A 20,039-nucleotide genomic window follows, 5' to 3' on the forward strand; every position below is an offset into this window, starting at 1 on the left:
CACAAGACCGAAGGATGCTGAGCTCCAACAATAAAGGATACAAAGTCAAAGAAATGATCCTTAATGTTCAATTCACTTTTTGCAAACAGTTTCTGCAAAAAATCAAGATATGATCATCAAGGAGATAATATAATTATCAGAAGCATGTTCTGGCAACAACTCTCCTTCACCAAAGATGACAAAAGCAACAAAAGGACCTTTTCTTCTTCTTCTTCTTCTTCTTCTTCTTCTTCTTCTTCTTCTTCTTCTTCTTCTTCTTCTGTAACAGCAATTTATTCCCACGTTCTCCTCAATCTGAAAGATCATCGATGAAGATGAAGAACAGAACTGGGTCTGTGACATTACTTTGGGGCACTCCAGCTTTGACAGGGAGAGGACATGAGAGGATCCTATTGAGAGCAATGTGCTGACTAATAAAGTGGAGGAAGTCAGGAAGTCATGGTGGGAGGAGGCGGCCTTGGATTCCATCAATGATGCATCATGCATCGAGGAGGTGGCAGATAATTTGGAGAGCAAGGTGGGGTGCCAGACTGTGTCCCGTACTCGGCAGATGTCCAGAAAGATTGTCCTGATTTCAAGTTTGAGATTGAAGGCCTCTGTCCATTGTTGAGAGAGCAGAACCTGTCCATGGTGGAGTGACTGGGTCCGAATCTGAAGTGATGGTCTGAGATGGTCATTGTGGAAAAGGTAGGATTTGATGTCAACTGCGATGATGGATTCCATGATTTATGCTTTTCATTGGAAGTTAGCTAACAGGCCTGTAGTTCAGATGTTTGTGCATTGCAGTGATGTTGGCTGGCTTCCATGTAGATGGAAGGTGACCGAAAGGAAACTATCGGGTGAACAGAGCATAAAGAGGATGTGCAAAAGTGGTGCACCAGATTTTTTCATGACACATGCACTGATGCTGTCCAGGGCTGTTGTTGAATCAGAGTTAAGGAATAATAACACAAGTTCCCTCGACAAGAAACTTCGACGCAGGAGGCTATTAAGCCTATCAAAGGTTGTGCTATTATTACCGATTTATGGTTGTTTGTACATGCTCTATTCTTTTTAAATGCTGACAATCATGCAAGGAAGCAACACATACACTTTTTAAAGTCTTTGGTATGACTTGGTTGGGATTTGAACCACCTGCCTTACAGACTCAGAGCGGATGTTCTAACCATGATGCGAACAAATCTGGTAATGCCAGAAACTTCTTCACCTTCTTAATTGAGAAAGACTGTCGAGCAGCAGTTGGGTATTGGAAGGTAGGGCATGTAGAGTCAGCAAGGGGGTGGTTCATGAGACTTGGAAGCAAACACAGAATTGAGGAATTCAGCCTTCTCAGCACCAAAGTTGACTGGGGTGGCATTTGAAGTGAGGGAAGGGATGCTGGGGAAGCACACTTTGGAAACAGAGTCGACAAGGTACGACCAGTTCTTTGAGGAAGGAGACAGGTTTGTAAGTTCATACCAGGGGTGAGAGAATGGGTATTTGGGTATGATAACCGCAGATGAGATGGCATATATATGCATAAGGAAAAGCAGGCTTTATTGGAAGAATTCCCAGAATTCACAGGCAACATTTATATCGAGGGAGGTAAAGATGGAAGACCAGTTCTGAATTGAGAAGGCAGCTTGCAGTCCTTGCCACTCAGTCTGAGTGAACTCAAACATTCTTACCTACAGTATATGAAAGAACAGATTCTTGAATAAGCTTTTGCCTCCATATAGAGAACAATCTCCACCCCACCCCTCTCCCCAACTTCAATTTTCACAAATTACCCTTTGCTAGCATCTGTAATAATATGAAAAGCCACTTGTACAGAATCTGAAAAGCAAACTGCAGTCGTTACATTGGCTGCAATGGTCGCGAGTATAGAGGAACAACATTTTTTTTTGAAGCACCGTGTAGTCATCTTTGATTAGAACCATTAAAATGCTGGCAGCAGGAGGCACTAAGTGCATTAGCATTGGGATATGAACAAGAAAGCAATTATTAAACAAAATTCATCTGAATTTGCATTTCACATTTGTCAAAAGGTTAATGCCATTTGAAGCACAGTGGAAATTATTATGGAGGTCATTTAACAAAGTTCAAATACAATGGCAAGGTATAATTATGCAATAGTTGTGGAGGAATGCTCGATTCTGCATTAATTATGTTCCATAATGGTACTTGCTCTGTCTATGAAACATCTGTTCTTCAAAAAGGATATGGAATGCAAGATACCAGTGTGGAGTAGTAAATGATTCATCACTTATCAGCATGCAAATAAACCTGCCTTTAAAAACACAAAACAAAGGTTTCAACAGAAACATTTTATTATAACAAGCTCAAATGAGCTAAGATCCTCGTGCTCTTAATGATGATGTCATAAAAACGAATATGACGTCATTGCGATGTATCAGGTTTGCGATAAATTATCTGTGCGAATGCCCGGCTTGATTCCCGCAAACAAAATTCAAACGGCTTGCCTAGTTTTGGAGATAATGGTTTAGGCGATTTCAATTAGCGGTAATATTATGACGTCAAGTTTTTTTCTCGGAAGAATTTCCAAAATCGGAGATGGTTACTGCCTGCGCGTGGGCTTTCTGCATATACATGGCAAGTTTCATGAAGATCCGATGAAAACTCTGGGTTGTGAAACAAAAAATGTCAAAAAATATGAATGACATCATAAAAATTGATATGACGTCATAGTGATGTATCATATGTGCGGTAATTCATCTCTGCTAATGCCCTGTTCGGTTCCTGCAAATAGAATTCAAAAAGCTTGCCTATTTTCGGAGATAATTTTTTAGGCGATTTCCATTTGCGGAGATATTTTGACGTCATAACTTTTTTTCTGGAAGGAATTTTCAAAATCGGAGATGGTTACTCTCTGCGCAGGGTATTTCGACATATATATGCCAAGTTTCAGGAAGTTTCGATGAAAACTGTAGGCTGTGAAACAAAAAAGTCCACAAGAAGAAGAAAAACAACAACAACGTGAGTAAGACTTAGAGATCATCCACAAGGATCTAAAAAGACAAACTGGAAGAGCACTCGGTAGAGCGCATCCCTCCATGACGCAATGCCTGATACATGAGAACATATCGGGTCCATCACATTTTTTGAGATATCAAGCTGACATATCAGTTTCACCCTCTCTCAATGTTGAAGAATCACGATTAAAAAAAATTAACAGATACGCATCCGCATCTTCACCAAAATTGAATTAATCCTTCCTTGTCACATACTCAAACTGTCCACCAAGTTTCATCGGAATCCACAACTTTTTGAGATATCGTACTTTACGTCGTTTTTGGCCCGATCTCTCAATGGTGAAGAATCACTTTTAAAATGCGAGTCGACGGATCCGGATCCAGATCTTCACAAAATCTAATCAGTTCTTCTATGTCACACACCCAACCTGCCCACCAAATTTCATCCGGATCCGTCCACAACTTTTTGAGATATCCTGCACACAAACAAACAAAGACAAACAGACAGACAAAAAGGGGTGAGAACATAACCTCCTCCACCTTAGGTATTGGAGGTTAAAAAGCAAAAAAAAAAAAAGCTGTGTTTAACTGTACATACTTTATAGATGTACTCACCTTCTCATTGTACATACTCGATGCACATACACACATTCTAATAGGACGTACTTGATAGATATACTCGCATTCTAATTGTACATACTTTAGAGATGTAATCACATTCTAATTGCACATACTTTATAGATGTACTCGCATTATAATTGTACATACTTTATAGATGTAATCGCATTCTAATTGTACATACTTTATAGATGTACTCACATTCTAATTGTACATACTTTATAGATGTACTCACATTCTAATTGTACAATGTACATACTTTATAGATGTACTCACATTCTAATTGTACATACTTTAAAGATATACTGATAAACTCACATTCTAATTGTTCATACTTTATAGATATACTCACATTCTAAGCGGATGTACTTTATACAGATACTCACATTCTAATTGTACATACTTTACACACGTACTCAGATTCTAATTGTACATACTTTGTTGATGTACTCACATTCTAATTGTACATACTTTATACACGTACTCAGATTCTAATTGTACATACTTTGTTGATGTTCTCACATTCTAATTGTACATACTTTATACACGTACTCAGATTCTAATTGTACATACTTTGTTGATATACTCACATTCTAATTGTACAAACTTTATACACGTACTCAGATTCTAATTGTACATACTTCGTTGATGTACTCACATTCTAATTGTACAAACTTTATACACATACTCAGATTCTAATTGTACATACTTCGTAGATGTACTCACATTCTAATTGTACATACTTTATACACGTACTCAGATTCTAATTGTACATACTTTGTTGATGTTCTCACATTCTAATTGTACCTACTTTATAGATATACTGATAAACTCACATTCTAATTGTTCATACTTTATACACGTACTCAGATTCTAATTGTACATACTTTGTTGATGTACTCACATTCTAATTGTACAAACTTTATACATGTACTCAGATTCTAATTGTACATACTTTGTTGATGTACTCACATTCTAATTGTACATAATTTATACACGTACTCAGATTCTAATTGTACATACTTTGTTGATGTTCTCACATTCTAATTGTACATACTTTACACACGTACTCAGATTCTAATTGTAAATACTTTGTTGATGTACTCACATTCTAATTGTACAAACTTTAGACACGTACTCAGATTCTAATTGTACATACTTTGTTGATGTACTCACATTCTAATTGTACATACTTTATATACTTACTCAGATTCTAATTGTACATACTTTGTTGATGTTCTCACATTCTAATTGTACATACTTTATATACGTACTCAGATTCTAATTGTACATACTTTGTTGATGTTCTCACATTCTAATTGTACATACTTAATACACGTACTCAGATTATAATTGTACATACTTTGTTGATGTTCTCACATTCTAATTGTACATACTTTATACACGTACTCAGATTCTAATTGTACATACTTTGTTGTACTCACATTCTAATTGTACATACTTTATACACGTACTCAGATTCTAATTGTACATACTTTATAGATATACTCACATTCAACTTGTACAGACTTTATAGATATACTCACATTCTAATTGTACATACTTAAAACACATACTCAGATTCTAATTGTACATACTTTATACACGTACTCAGATTCTAATTGTACATACTTTGTTGATGTACTCACATTCTAATTGTACATACTTTATACACGTACTCACATTCTAATTGTACATACTTTGTTGATGTTCTCACATTCTAATTGTACATACTTTATACACGTACTCAGATTCTAATTGCACATACTTTGTTGATGTACTCACATTCTAATTGTACATACTTTATACACGTACTCAGATTCTAATTGTACATACTTTGTTGATGTATTCACATTGTCATTGTACATACTTTATAGATATACTCACATTCAAATTGTACATACTTTATAGATCTACTCACATTCTAATTGTACATACTTTATAGATATACTCACATTCTAATTGTACATACTTTATAGATATACTCACATTCTAATTGTACATACTTTTTCAGATACTCACATTCTAATTGTACATACTTTGTCGATGTATTAACATTCTAATTGTACATACTTTATAGATATACTCACATTCAAATTGTACAGACTTTATAGATATACTCACATTCTAATTGTACAGACTTTATAGATATACTCACATTCTAATTGTACACACTTTATACACGTACTCAGATTCTAATTGTACATACTTCGTAGATGTATTCACGTTCTAATTGTACATACTTTATAGATATACTCACATTCAAATTGTACAGACTTTATAGATATACTCACATTCTAATTGTACAGACTTCATATATATACTCACATTCTAATTGTACATACTTTATAGATATACTCACATTCTAATTGTACATACTTTATAGATATACTCACATTCAAATTGTACAGACTTTATAGATATACTCACATTCTAATTGGACATACTTTATAGATATACTCACATTCTAATTGTACATACTTTATAGATATACTCACATTCTAATTGTACATACTTTATAGATATACTCACATTCTAATTGTACATACTTTATAGATATACTCACATTCTAATTGTACATACTTTATAGATATACTCACATTCTAATTGTACATACTTTATAGATAAACTCACATTCCAATTGTACATACTTTATACAGATACTCACATTCTAATTGTACATACTTCGTAGATATATTCACATTCTAATTGTACATACTTTATAGATATACTCACATTCTAATTGTACATACTTTATAGATATACCCACATTCAAATTGTACAGACTTTATAGATATACTCACATTCTAATTGTACATACTTTATACACGTACTCACATTCTAATTGTACATACTTCGTCGATGTATTAACATTCTAATTGTACATACTTTATTGATATTCTCACATTCAAATTGTACACACTTTATAGATATACTCACATTCTAATTGTACATACTTTATACAGATACTCACATTCTAATTGTACATACTTTGTAGATGAACTCACATTCTAATTTACATACTTGAAACACGTACTCACATTGTAATTGTACATACTTTGTAGATGGACTCACATTCTAATTGTACATACTTTGTAGATGTACTCACATTCTAATTGTACATACTTTATAGATATACTGATAGACTCACATTCTAATTGTACATACTTTATAGATATACTCACATTCTAATTGTACATACTTTATCGACGTACTCACATTCTAGTCGGATGTACTTTATACAGATACTCACATTCTAATTGTACATACTTTATACACGTACTCAGATTCTAATTGTACATACTTTATAGATATACTCACATTCAAATTGTACATAATTTATAGATATACTCACATTGTAATTGTACATACTTTATAGATGCAGTTGATCTATAACTGCATTGATACGACCATCATTGCAGTTGAGACGAAATGCTTCCTTTTTCCCAACAACTTCATCTTCGATCACCAATTTAGTTTTAGACGAGGTCACTTCAACCTGGGCATGCTGCTTCTACTCACACAACAATGGATTCAGGTCTTCAATGTCAGACTGAGATCAGCGCCGTCTCTCTGGACATATCTCGTGCTTTGGATACAGTCTGGCATCTCTGCCTTTAGCATCAAAGGCCAATTCCACACACGGCATACTGACGTACTTCCTCCAGTCTTGAAGCCAACGTGTGGCACTCATTGGAATCCGTTCGTCCCCTCTCCCTGTGAAGGCTGGAATTCCCCAAGGCAGTGTTCTTGGCCAAGTCCTATTCCTGATCTTCATCATGATCTGACTCTCTGGAAAATCCTCTTTATCTATTTGCTGATGATTCCACCCTCTGCCATGACATTCCTCATCCTTCAGACAGGCAAGCTGCAGCCTCTTCCCTCTCTTCAGACCTTGAAAAAAATTCACAATCTGGTCAAACACTTGCAATATGTCTTTCAATCCTGACAAATGTCTATATCGATATCTGTATCTCTCTCTCCCTGAAAGGTCCATCTGGCAAACCCTCCTATCCACTTTCTTAACAATCCTCTTGAGGAAGTTCAGTCATTCAAACTCCTGGGTCTCATATCAGCCATGACCTTTCTTGGGCAAACAAAATTTCAAGGTTGGCCTCCAAAGGCAGCCGCCGACTGGGCATCCTCCAGCAAACAAAATTCTTCCTTGGCACTCCTGAACTCCTATCCACATAAAAGGCTTTCAACCGCAGCTTGATGGAGTCCTGTTCACCCCTCCGGGCTGGCTCCCCTGCCTCACATCTTGCTCAGCGTAAGGCCATGGAAACCAAAGCCTTCAAGAATATTGGAATCTCCCACGATGAAGCTGTGCCAATGGGCTTATCACTTCGCCATTGCAGCCAGGTTGGTGATCTCTCTGTCTTTTACCGCCTCCTTTCTGGTCTCGCATCCTCTGCTTTCAATGCTTTGTACCCCCGCCCAGGTTTCTGAAGGACTCACACGGTCCCCCATCAATCCCCTTCTCGTGATACTACATAAATCCACGATCACTGCTCACCTCCACTCTTTTATTCAATGATGCTACCCCACAGCCTTGTGCTGCATACGAACGAAGAAGTAGAAAAGTTTTTCAGCTGTTCTTCGATATGTTGCAAACTTCCAGGTACCACATCAATTTCGAAAAAAATAAATAAATTCCCCCTTAAGAGTAATAACATACAAGTTTTCAGAACAATGACTGTGCTGATTCAAGAGGATGCATGCTCACGCAAGACAACGTAGTAGTGGCAGCAGCAAAGCCACACAGAGTCCTTTTACCGATATTGCCACTTGTGGTGTGTTATCCTGCATTAAGTAAGGTTCATGAAGGGGGCTTGTTCGTGCATTATGCAAAGGCCAAAAACACCATAAGCATGAGAAATAGTTGATCCGGCTAGAGCATGAAATAATAACTCGTAGAATAAATGGCCATTTGACAAGCCCAGGGTGGGTTTTGTAATGAAAACAGTTACTTTTGCGAAAAGTTTGCTCAAATAATTGATTCTAGACTAGTTTGCAACTTCCCAGCTGCTCATACGAAGCACCTCTACCTGGTGCTCCAACTGAACCAGGGAACCATGTCAATTTCCTTTAAACAAGCAGGGCAGCCCAGGAAAAAATCTTTACAGGAAAACAAACCAATGTGCATCTCAAGACGTGATGGAAATACTAATGGAGTTTGCCTGCATATGGCGGTGGTAGCCTGGTTATTTTAAAACAAAGACCCCAACAAATGAACTGATCAATGTAGGATGCAGGATTTGAGCCTGAATCATTTCACCACGTCGAGTATTTTCTTTGTAAATGCTTGAATCACTTGACTTGGAGGTAAAAGGGTAATACAGAACCTTTTCTTGTAAATGTGCGCACACGCATTTGAGCTTTCCAGCTTGCGTTCAAATCTCGGTCCAGAAATTAACTATCACCCTGTTGTTTCGCTGGCAGGATGAGGCAACATTGTGTGCAATGTCCCTTTGGTGAACGTTAAATCGGGTGTCGGTTCTTCTCGCATTAGTTGGTGGACCTTCAAGATCCCACAGTGTCGTTCGTGAAGAATAGGCGAGTTATCCAGAACAAATTACAAATTCCCACCTAAATCACCTTCAGCCATCCATGAAGCATGGCAAGCCAGTTCAGGCAATACATGGATGAAAACCTTTCCATAACTGAGCCCACAAGACAGTGTGAATAATTGAAGCTGTAAGAAGTAGGAATAGTAGATTCAAGATCAAGGCTCAGGTTAGAGTGCGGGCTAGCCCAATAATTAATCCACGTCCAGAGCAAGCTATGATTTCATACATATTTCTGAGAAAGCAAAAATTCCCTTGCTATCTTATCTGTAATAAAGGCATTTGGCATATGGACTGGCACCCTTGCAAATTTCCAAATCATCTGCATTGGTTGGGTGGAAATTTTTCCACTTTGTCTCATGAGGGACTCTCCTGATCTGTAAACGATTTGGCTGCTCAATGATGCTTCAAGAATCCTTACTATAATTCAGGGACTGGTGTTTGTTTGTCGCACTACTCCTCCTGCAGTTCTGGCCCGATTACATCTAGACTTGCTACATAGGATTAGCATGACCCCAATTAGTGTATATGGGTGATTTTATCTTTGCTGGTGGTGTTGGGGTGGGAGGGGGGAAGAGGATGGGATGCAAATTCTCGATGTAAATGTGCATCATGTAGCGCTGCCTCCAGGTGGTGGAGAGTATTACAAGTGTACACCATTTACAATGCACTATTCCCGTCCTCACATTTTCCAGTGCAGTGAGGTATTTTGAATTACAAGCAGTGGGTATGTTTTTTTTTGCTTCATGCACGTAACCTGGATTATTTATTTTATTTTCAAGAGCAATTGAAGCAGCTGTCAGTTGCCTATACACTGCCTAAATAATGATGTGCGTTAGAATAACATGCTGCATGCTTTGAACAAGATCGCCTGTGGGTGGATACTCTGTTTGTTGTATATAATGAGATTTAAAAAAAAATTAGATCAGATTAATGTTCCTGTACAGGAAATTACTTGAAGTACTGCATTACACCTACGGCAAATAATGTGGATAATATCTGTAACAAGTAAAATAGATATAAAATGCCAAAGCCCCCATTGTTTTCGTAATTTTGCTGCATGGAGTTAAAGGGCGAGACCATATTTATGTACAACTAAAACAAAATGGCCACCAGACTACCAGTCGGCCATCTTTAATCAGATCATAAAATAAAGTGAGATGCACGTGGAGTCGTTTATGCCATCACGTACTGTGCTTGTGCCAAGTTTTAACAAAATCAGACTATGCATTTCTGAGAAATGGTTAATGGGGACACATTTAAGTAACAAAATGGCCGCCAGTCGGCCACATTGGATCTGATCTCGAAAAAAAAATGATGTGCACATGAAAGCCATCATTTGTTATCTGTATGCCAAGTTTGAACAAGAATGCATGTTTGAGAAATGGTTGAGGACGTGTTTGATACCGGGAACTTTCACATCTAAAATGGCCGCCAGTCTGCCATCTATGATCAGGTCGGCCATACACTAAGTTTAGTTCAAATCCGTCCACAACGTTTTGAGATATCATGTTATAGATTGCTTTTGGCCCTATTTCTCTTTGGTGAATAATCACTTTAAAATTCGCGGATCCAGATTCAGATCCGGATCTTCACCAAAATCAAATCAATTCATCCTTTTCACACAACCAACCTGGCAACAAAATTTTTGCCGAATCTATCCTTAACGTTTTGAGATATCATGCTATATATCGTTTTTGGTCATTTCTCTGAATGATGAAGATTCACTTAAAAAAAAATTTCTCGTATCTGGATCTGGATCTTCATCAAAATCTAATCAGTTCGTCCTTGTCGCACACACGTCCTGCCCACCAAGTTTCGTCTGAATACGTCCTTAACTTTTTAAGATATCTTGCTCACAGACAGATAGACAGACAGGAGTGAAAACATAACCTCCGTCCACCTTGAACGGTGGAGGTAATAAACAAACTTTCATGACATTTTCCACACATACATTAATTGTGCATTTATATTCTCTCCTATTTCCTCGACCACATTGCCTTTGCAAGCATTTATAAACATGATGTCTCACAAAGCTTACATTATTTAAAGTTTTTCTTCAATATATATTTTAACAAGAAGCAATAACTGTCCGTCACAAATGTGGCGTGGCAGCAATCTTATGGGACTTCTTTCCAATGCAATAATGGGACCACTCTGAGTGAGTCAGTAATCTTACACAAAGGTCAAGCTCAATAAGTGGATGGCCAATCAGTAAATTATGAGAAAATTTTGGAGATTAAGTTTGTAGATAAATGGATTAAATTGATCATGTAGTTTGGGATAAGTGTACTTAATGATTCTGAAAAGGTTGGTGGGTAGGGTATAAAGGGATGTAGACCCTCTCACTCAGCGTATGATGGATATATGGGTGTTCAGAAAAATGTCACAAACTTGCTCATTTCCAAATCCTTGATGATCTTTCATCCCTCCGATAACATTAAAATAAATCTTCTGAAATAACTTTGGAAGAGATTAATTTTGTTGATGAATTTTAGTGGGGCAACTTAGCTAAATATAGCATAACAATTGTGCATTTTGTGAGGAAAGCACCAAATTTGGCACACTAGGAGCCTATCATATTATGAACAGATTTGGATATTGGGCCATCTCAAATTCAGCCGCTGATGGCTGTGGCAGCCATTTTCCACTGCCATCAAAAATTTTGAGATGGCCAAATATACAAATCTGTTCATAATATGATAAGCTACTAGTGTGCCAAATTTGGTGCTTTCCTCACAAAATGCACAATTGTTATGCTAAGTTGCCCCACTATTTAAATATAATAATCTTTGACATGGATTTAGCTAATACGTTGGTCTGGTTGTATCATTACTGAGGTATGCCGACATCATTGATGTAGTGCCCCTTTAGATTAAGACATAAATATTGGAATTTGTTTGAGGTACCAGTACACAATGGCCTGCTCTTTATGAAAGACACCATGGCATCTTTAGCATCCACACCAGCGAATGCCAGCAGTAGGGATAGACAGCTTAATTAATAAATTATGTACTCAATGATGCGATTTCCTGCATGCAAAACACCAGGAAAATATTTTTTAGTTCGGTCGCAGGGATCAAATCCAGTCGAGACAGCTCCAAGTCGAGTCGAGTCTCACTGCACTCAAATTAAATATTCTCTGTTTTCATATAATTAGTGATTTCATGAACGCTTCATTTTTTAAATCTTCCCAAAGCTTTTTACCCGTATATTTTAAAAACAACTTTCTATTATTAAGACCGTTTTAATATTGACTCACATTGGAGGGTTAGAAATTGAGCTTCATTGGAGGTTAAACACAAAAAAACCATCTTCTGTCTCCATTACTTCATGTCAGTTTGTGGTGGCCCTGAAACGTCTCCATTTACAAGATTTTGCTCCACAAATTAATTTACGATTCCAAAATCCGGACCAGACGCCAGTCATAATTCACGCAACATGTGATATCCCTTCTGAGGTCAGTGCTACAATGTCATGCCCTCAACAAACCATTGCCATCACGTTCTACATTCAGTCATCAACACGCATTCTTTCATCCTTATTGTGGTCAAGTAATAAATCAACAACTAGAAGGGCACTTGGCAGAGCACATCCCTCTGCCATGTAATGCCTGATCCAAGAGAACATATCTGGCCCAATACATTTTTGAAATATCATGTTATACAGTACTATATCGTTTTTGCCCCAATCTCTCAATGGTGAAGAATCACTTTAATCATAAAATAATTCTCGTATCCAGAACCGGAGGTGGATCTTCACCAAAATCGAATCAATTCATCCTTGTGACACACCCTACCTATCCAACAAGTTTCATCCGAATCCGTCGACAACTTTTTGAGATATCGTGCTATATATCATTTTTGGCCCCATCTCGCAATGGTGAGGAATCACTTTTGAAATTCTAGTAGTCGGATCCGGATACGGATCTTCACCAAAATCTCATCAGTTCATCATGTCACACACCCAACCTGTCCACAAAATTCATTTGGGTCAGTCCACAACTTTTTGAGATATCGTGCACACAGACAAACACACAAACAAAGAAGAAGACGTTGTGGAGAACACGATACTTGCAAAATCCAAAAAAAATATAAACTCAAAAATAATTGGTGGTTGAATTCAATGCCCAAATATGCAACTCCTCTTCAAATTTTAAGTGAATCAGATGAAAATTGACAATTATAGAAATTCAGCCTATGTTGACCTTTTGGTCCATATGAACCTCCAAAATAATTGGTGGTTGAATTCAGTGACCTGAAATATATATCCTCTTCAAATTTCAAGTCAATCGGATGAAAATTGAGGATTTTAGAAATCCCACCATAGTGTTGACCTTGGGACTATGTTGACCTTTTGGTCTATGTTGACTTCAAAAGCAATGGCCTTCTTCCTTATGACAAACTCTACCATGTGGTGAAGTTTCGTGAAGATTGCTTTTAAATTGTGACCTGTAGGTGACGAACAGACAAACAGACGAACAGACGAACAGACGAACAGACGAACAGACGAACAGACGAACAGACGAACAGACGAACAGACGAACAGACAAACAGACAAACAGACAAACAGACAAACAGACAAACAGACAAACAGACAAACAAACAAACAGACAAACAGACAAACAGACAAACAGGCAGAATAACAAAACAGACTGACCGATATACTTGAAAAATCTTCGATTTTGCAAGTAACAGACAGAAAGGGGTGAAAACATCACCTCGTTCACATTCGGTGGAGGAGGTAAACAAGGACAGCAAGATGTCCACATTGTCCAGCATTGGCATGCCCTTGGGAAAGGTTTCATGATGAATCACACACTGAAGAGGCATTCCGCGTTGGCAATGCAACCAGTGGCAACCCGTGCAAGCCAGATAAGATTTCGCAAAAATTGAACACAGGAATAGACAGACACTTGTGAACAAAGCATGCTTCAGCTAAGTTACCTTTTTTCCTGCCCCATGACTACTGAAAAGTACTTTTTTTTGGCTGGCACGGTCACCTTGATTATATTGCATAAAGTAAATCAGGTACACCTTTGTCTCACATGTTCTGCTGCTCAGTGTTGCAGACACTGCCACATTATAACAATGAACAGTTAAAACTACAATAAACATGTTCGACTTCACCGACTTTTCATACTCAGGCTTCCCGCATAGTTTTCTTTTCTCTATAGCAATTCAAATAAACAAAAAGACCAATTATTATCAAAAGAACTGTTTATCAAGCATTCAAATGAGCAACAATAACATTTGAAAACTTATATCAGCTTCTTTTGGCATCACAATTCTCTGTCATTGTAGAATTGCAAACAGCAGGATACTATGAGTTAAAGTGCTTAATTGTTGTAAGAGCTCTTGAAAGACTGATAAGCATCGACCATGCCATGGAGGCATAGATGATGCAAAAAGCACCGGTTTCTTTGATCGGATCATTGATTGATCAAACGGTGACCTGAACCGAAGTATGTTAAACATTTCTTTTTCGCTTCCTGGAGATCATGGATTAAACCCCATCAAATTCCCTTTGTTGGAAAATCAAATCCTTCTCAAAGCTTTCTGTGGTGTCACATATTTTAAAAGCAGCAAATAAACAGCTCCAAGGTAGTGGCATCACAGGCAAGGAATGAATTAATGTTGTTTTGGAAACATCTACAGAACACATGTGATCATAAAAGGACTGCATTAATGGATTTATCTGTAAGACGTTTCATCTCCGCAGTGATATAAATATGTGCAATGTATTTCTTCGGGTTTTTTTTTTTGAACTTCCACTTATTGTGGTGGCATGATTTCATGCTTTCAACTGGCTATGAACAATGGTGCATCGCCACTGTTACCGGGCATGGGGGTACCACTGATGCAATACCACTATTACCAGTACACTGGTACTTATTTCGCCGACCTCAGAAGGATGACAGGCTGAGTCAACCCCACCTGGTGTTAATTCAACTGAGAAACGAGGCTCAAACTCAAGAACTTAAGACCCCAAGTGCTCCACCCTAACCGCTAAGCCAGGGCTCTCCAACCTTTTTGGGCGGAGGGCCACAAAACCAAAGTGGTGAGGGGCGGAGGGCTGCACCCAAAAAAAGGATGCTAAATTCCGAAAAAAAAATATATATATATATATATATATATATATATATATATATATATATATATATATATATATATATATATATATATATATACGGAAATTTAAACAAAAATGATTGCTGAATATATTTTTCTTGCCAATGAATATGATAAATGAATAATCGTGTTAAAAACACGTGTCTAATATGAATCAAAATCATAATAAAAATTACAGAACGCTTTGATCATTGACCCTGACAAATTGGCAGTATCGCGGGCCGCATTGTAATGTAAACTTAATATGGCACCGCGGGCCGCATAAATACATCTAAGGGGCCGCATGTGGCCCGCGGGCCGCAGGTTGGAGACCCCTGCGCTAAGCCAACACCAGGCTTCATGCAATGGTAGAGGTAATACATCTCTGAATTTCAAGATTTCTGATAAGTAAGAAGCAGAAAAGGAAGCGTTGATAAATTCTTAGAATAAATACTTTCAAAAGCTAGAAGAAATGTGGAAATCAACAATGGGGATGCTTTCAACAAAAGGTGTTTTTATCTCACATTATTTTCAGGCCTCATCTTTTTCTACTTTTTTCTACCTTTTCCTACCATAAAAATAATAAATTCATTAACTGGAATCTAACGTGACACAGAACATCAATTCTCAAACCGGGTAGGCATTAGTATACAGGTGAGCAGTTTAAAAGGCCTACCTTGGGCAGCGAATATTTTGGAAAAAGCATTTTTCTGAAAGGTCCATGCTTGAAGGATACATGATATTGTTCCATGTTGTCCTTGCTCACCTACAATGGATGACACATGAAGACATCAACAATTTAAGGATGAGTTTGGAAAATTCACTGTCGTCAAGGACTGCACAAGTTCAGTGTTATTCATTGCTAGACAATTAAACATCAGTTGAACTGTCTCAGTTCGCTATTGGACAATACGGGACTTTCGAAATGACTTAATCCAGCCGAGAATACTCGGCTTGCAAGCACAGAAACCCCTTGACATAGCGATATCTGGGGCATGTGAACTGCTATCGTTTGTGCGGTAAGGATTGTTATCTAAGATGGTTGAGAAAGCTTCAAAAAGAAGCTGAAAACACTTGAAATATTACCTGAAAGAAAGCTGGGGTGTGCGTCTGCACAACGAAAGAGTTGGAGGGAAACACCTTATGTGGTGTGGGTGCTTTTGAATACTGATGGGCAGGTCACATATAGGGCTAGTTAATGCATAGCGTAAGCTTAAAACCAACATTTAAAATTATTATTACCTCTACCACCAAAGATAGATGGAAGTTATGTTTTCATCCCTGTCTGCCTGTTTGTGTATCTGTGAGCAGGATATCTCAAAAAGTCATGGACGGATTCGGACGATACTTGGAGGACAGACTCTTTTTGTGCCAAGGACGAACTGATTAGATTTTGGTGAAGATCCAGATCCAGATACCAGAATTTTTAAAGTGATTCTTCACCATTGAGAGGTCGGACCAAAAATGATAAATAGCACTACATCTCAAAAAGTTGTGGACCGTTATGAATGAAACTTGGTGGACTGGTTGAGTGTGTGCCAAGGACAAATTGATTCAATATTTTGTGAATAGCTGGGTCGGGATCCCTATCCGAGAGTTTTTTTCATTTCTAAGTGATCCTTCACCATTGAGTGATCGGGCCAAAAACGACATACATCATGATATTTCAAAAAGGTATGGACGAGTTATGGTGAAACTTGGTGAAACTTGGTGGATGAGTTGGGTAGCTGATAAGAACAAACCGATTCGATTTTGGTTCAGGTGCGGATGCAGATCCGGCGTAACCAGATGCAGATCTCTCAGTGGGATACAAAACGTAACCTGGTCATCCTGTCATCCTGTCATCCTGTCGGAGGTATGTGCTCCACTGAGTGCCATTCTAGTCATACTATTCATCATGTTAGGGGTGGGGTGGGGGGAGAGCTGTGAGTGCTGTAATAAATGTATCGTTTGATCAAGTGGTGCCACATGAGAAATTATATTCGATGTTTGCGTCTCTTGCTAAAAGGAGAAATGTTCGTGTGTGTGTGTGTGTGTGTGTGTGTGTGTGTGTGTGTGTGCGTGCGTGTGCGTGCATGTGTGTGTCACCACTCGCTTGTATACCCTCAAGAATATTTCTCGTATTTCTATATATTCCAGTGAGTCCGATTTACATCCAGGAACACAACAATTATGGTTAACCATTTTGAAATTGCCACTCTTTTCTACAAATGCTGAAAATTATGTTGAAAAGACGATTTGAATTTCAGATTTCACGCTCGTGATGGGGCAGGTTAAAAGTGCCGATGCTGGCAGAAGCAATTCATTGAAAACGCACACACAGCGCACACACGAAAGGCCTTGCTTAGCATTCCTACGTCATTTCAAAAGTCCCATATTAACCATTAGAAAGTGCTGATACCTGTATGGCAATTATGTTAATCCTCATCAAGTACGACACAAACTCAGGGACCATTACAAACAAACAACATTATTAGTCTTGTTGAACATCCCTGAGTCTTAATATTTCTGCACAACCAGCCACAAAGGTTAACACAGCATACTCAGCTCACTGGAAGAGCCTATAATGGCTGTAGATGTTGTCAGCATGGCAGACATACACGATGTATCTCGATTCACTGGAGTAATACAAACTCATTTTTACAAATATTGTTGAACATTCCACCAAAGCAGTTGGCTGATGCAAATTTCACCAGAAATAAAATGAATGCATTACATTGAACAACAAAAACAGCAACAAAAAGAGGGACTTCAGGGACACAGGCAAGAAATCAATCAGGGCCCCATCATGGATTCATTCGTGCGCGAACTACCTGCACAATCAATGGCTTTTGTAAATCCCTGTGGGCTATAAATTTGCGTGTCCGGAGCATAACTTAATGCCTCTCTACGTGCACTAAACAAAATCACTGCAAGCGAGTAGTGAACATGCCTGATGGTCATGTTGAACATGGATGGTCAACATAACTGTAAGCACTTCACAAATACTTTGTCATAAGCTAAGACTTATTTATTCATGCAAAAAGATATTTGTCAATGGAATGCAGCTAAAAGTTTGTTCTGCAGTGCAGAATAATGTCTTGATTGGAAAAGAATAGGGTTATAGAAATTCTTCAAATGATGGAAGAGTTTTTACAAAATCAAAGCCTTTCAAAAATTAAACTAATTTTTCAATATTATTCACTCCAAGTGGTTGTGAATCCCTCATGCTTCTTCCTCGTCGGAACCTTTGTCTTTCCAATATAAAGAGCCAATCTTCTATTCCCAGCCCAAAAGCTCTCCAGGCAACATGGAAAGTGATGACTTCACAATGCCTGAGGCAATGCCATATCAAGAGGGAGTCAGATTATTTAAATATTCAGAAAACCACTGCACGAATGTGATCGACCAAAGAGAAAGTTTTTGATGAAGCACAACTCAAGAATATCTTTCAAAACAAGTCAAAGTTTTCACAAACATTATAACCAGTATTTTATTACATTTTAAACATCAACGAATACAATTATAAGAGCAAACGTAGTGAGCTTCATACTCAACGCATGCACATGAGAGAATAGGAAACAACAACAACAACAACAACAACACAATACCCTGGCAATTTGGAATCCGTGTCGTTGGCTATGACCATTTTGCTTCCGTTTTTTTTTTTTGCTTCCAGTTTTTGTCATGGGGAATGATGCATGCTGGGAGATAAAGGCATCGTCGGAGACATGAAAGACCCAAATATCAGACATGGTGTATATTTCCTCCACTGATTTTAATAAAGATATCTCCCGCATCATCAAAAAATAATGTTAAATTGTGATTTACATTATTTGATCGCTGATCCCGAATCCAGGCCGAAGTAACCGGAAATTGCAGCATCGAATGTAAGAAGAATTCTACATTCGCTTCTTGGCTTTGCCTATTCCATATTAAAAAGGAACACAACACACATTTGGCTTCAAGGACTATATTAATATATCCAGAGAAGAAATACAAATATGTTGTTTTTTTAAAATCTCAAATGGAAATACAATATTAGAGGTTAAGGTTTTGGGATATATAATATGTAACTATCGACAATAGTAAATGTCACTGTGTGTCGGAGCAGTCAGTCAATGTGTGTGTGTGTGTGTGTGTGTGTGTGTGTGTGTGTGTGTGTGTGTGTGTGTGTGTGTGTGTGTGTGTGTGTGTGTGTGTGTGTGTGTGTGTGTGTGTGTGTGTGTGTGTGTGTGTGTGCGCGCGCGCGTTTGTCTCCTTCACAACATCAAAACCATGAAACCCAGCAGCATGGAACTTTGCATGCATACGAAGGGAACTCCAAGGAAGTGCATGAGTGACAATTGGGTGTTGAGGTAAAATTAAACACCCATTTTTTTGAAGATAATTAAGGGAGTGATCATGAAAAAAACAAAAACAGGCTTATCCTTGGTCAGCCCGCTTTCCCCAAGGAGGGGTCTTAAGCCACCATTTGTTTTGGCCTGCTCAAAAATACCTTGTCTTGGAACCACCATGTACTCTCACGGACTAATTAAAGTATATAATCAAAATGTCTTCGGATTTGAGGATTGGAGCATGTAGACTAAGTGTTGAAATCTGAAAATTTTAAGAAATTAACGATTCTTATAGCAAAGCGTATGCACACATTTACGGTCAGCAAGAAAGGCTGTGATCCCTCCTTCTCAATATTTATACAAGAGAATGTGAAATTGCCAAATAATTAAACTTAACTTTTTCTGCTGTTTGGGCAATTATATTAAAGTGAAGAAAAGATTAAGGAATGTTCCAAA

At 37.9% G+C, this 20,039-nt stretch overlaps 1 protein-coding gene across 4 annotated transcripts in view; it reads right to left on the reverse strand.

The window, feature by feature from the left end:
• LOC147016127 (VPS10 domain-containing receptor SorCS3-like) overlaps positions 1-20,039 on the reverse strand; it is a 999,683-nt gene that overhangs the window by 446,234 nt on the left and 533,410 nt on the right. For all 4 annotated transcript variants that reach the window (XR_015050022.1, XM_085848866.1, XM_085848865.1 and 1 more), the window contains exon 8: positions 15,944-16,033. Coding sequence is in view for 3 of the 4 variants with exons in the window: in XM_085848866.1 (XP_085704992.1) it covers positions 15,944-16,033 (90 nt within the window). In the remaining variant the exon portion in view is untranslated. The remainder of the gene's footprint in view (positions 1-15,943; positions 16,034-20,039) is intronic.

The sequence above is a fragment of the Eptatretus burgeri genome, chromosome 12 (genome assembly GCF_056783735.1).
Source record: "Eptatretus burgeri isolate ZD-2024b chromosome 12, Ebu_testis_v1, whole genome shotgun sequence".
Lineage (NCBI taxonomy): Eukaryota > Metazoa > Chordata > Myxini > Myxiniformes > Myxinidae > Eptatretus > Eptatretus burgeri.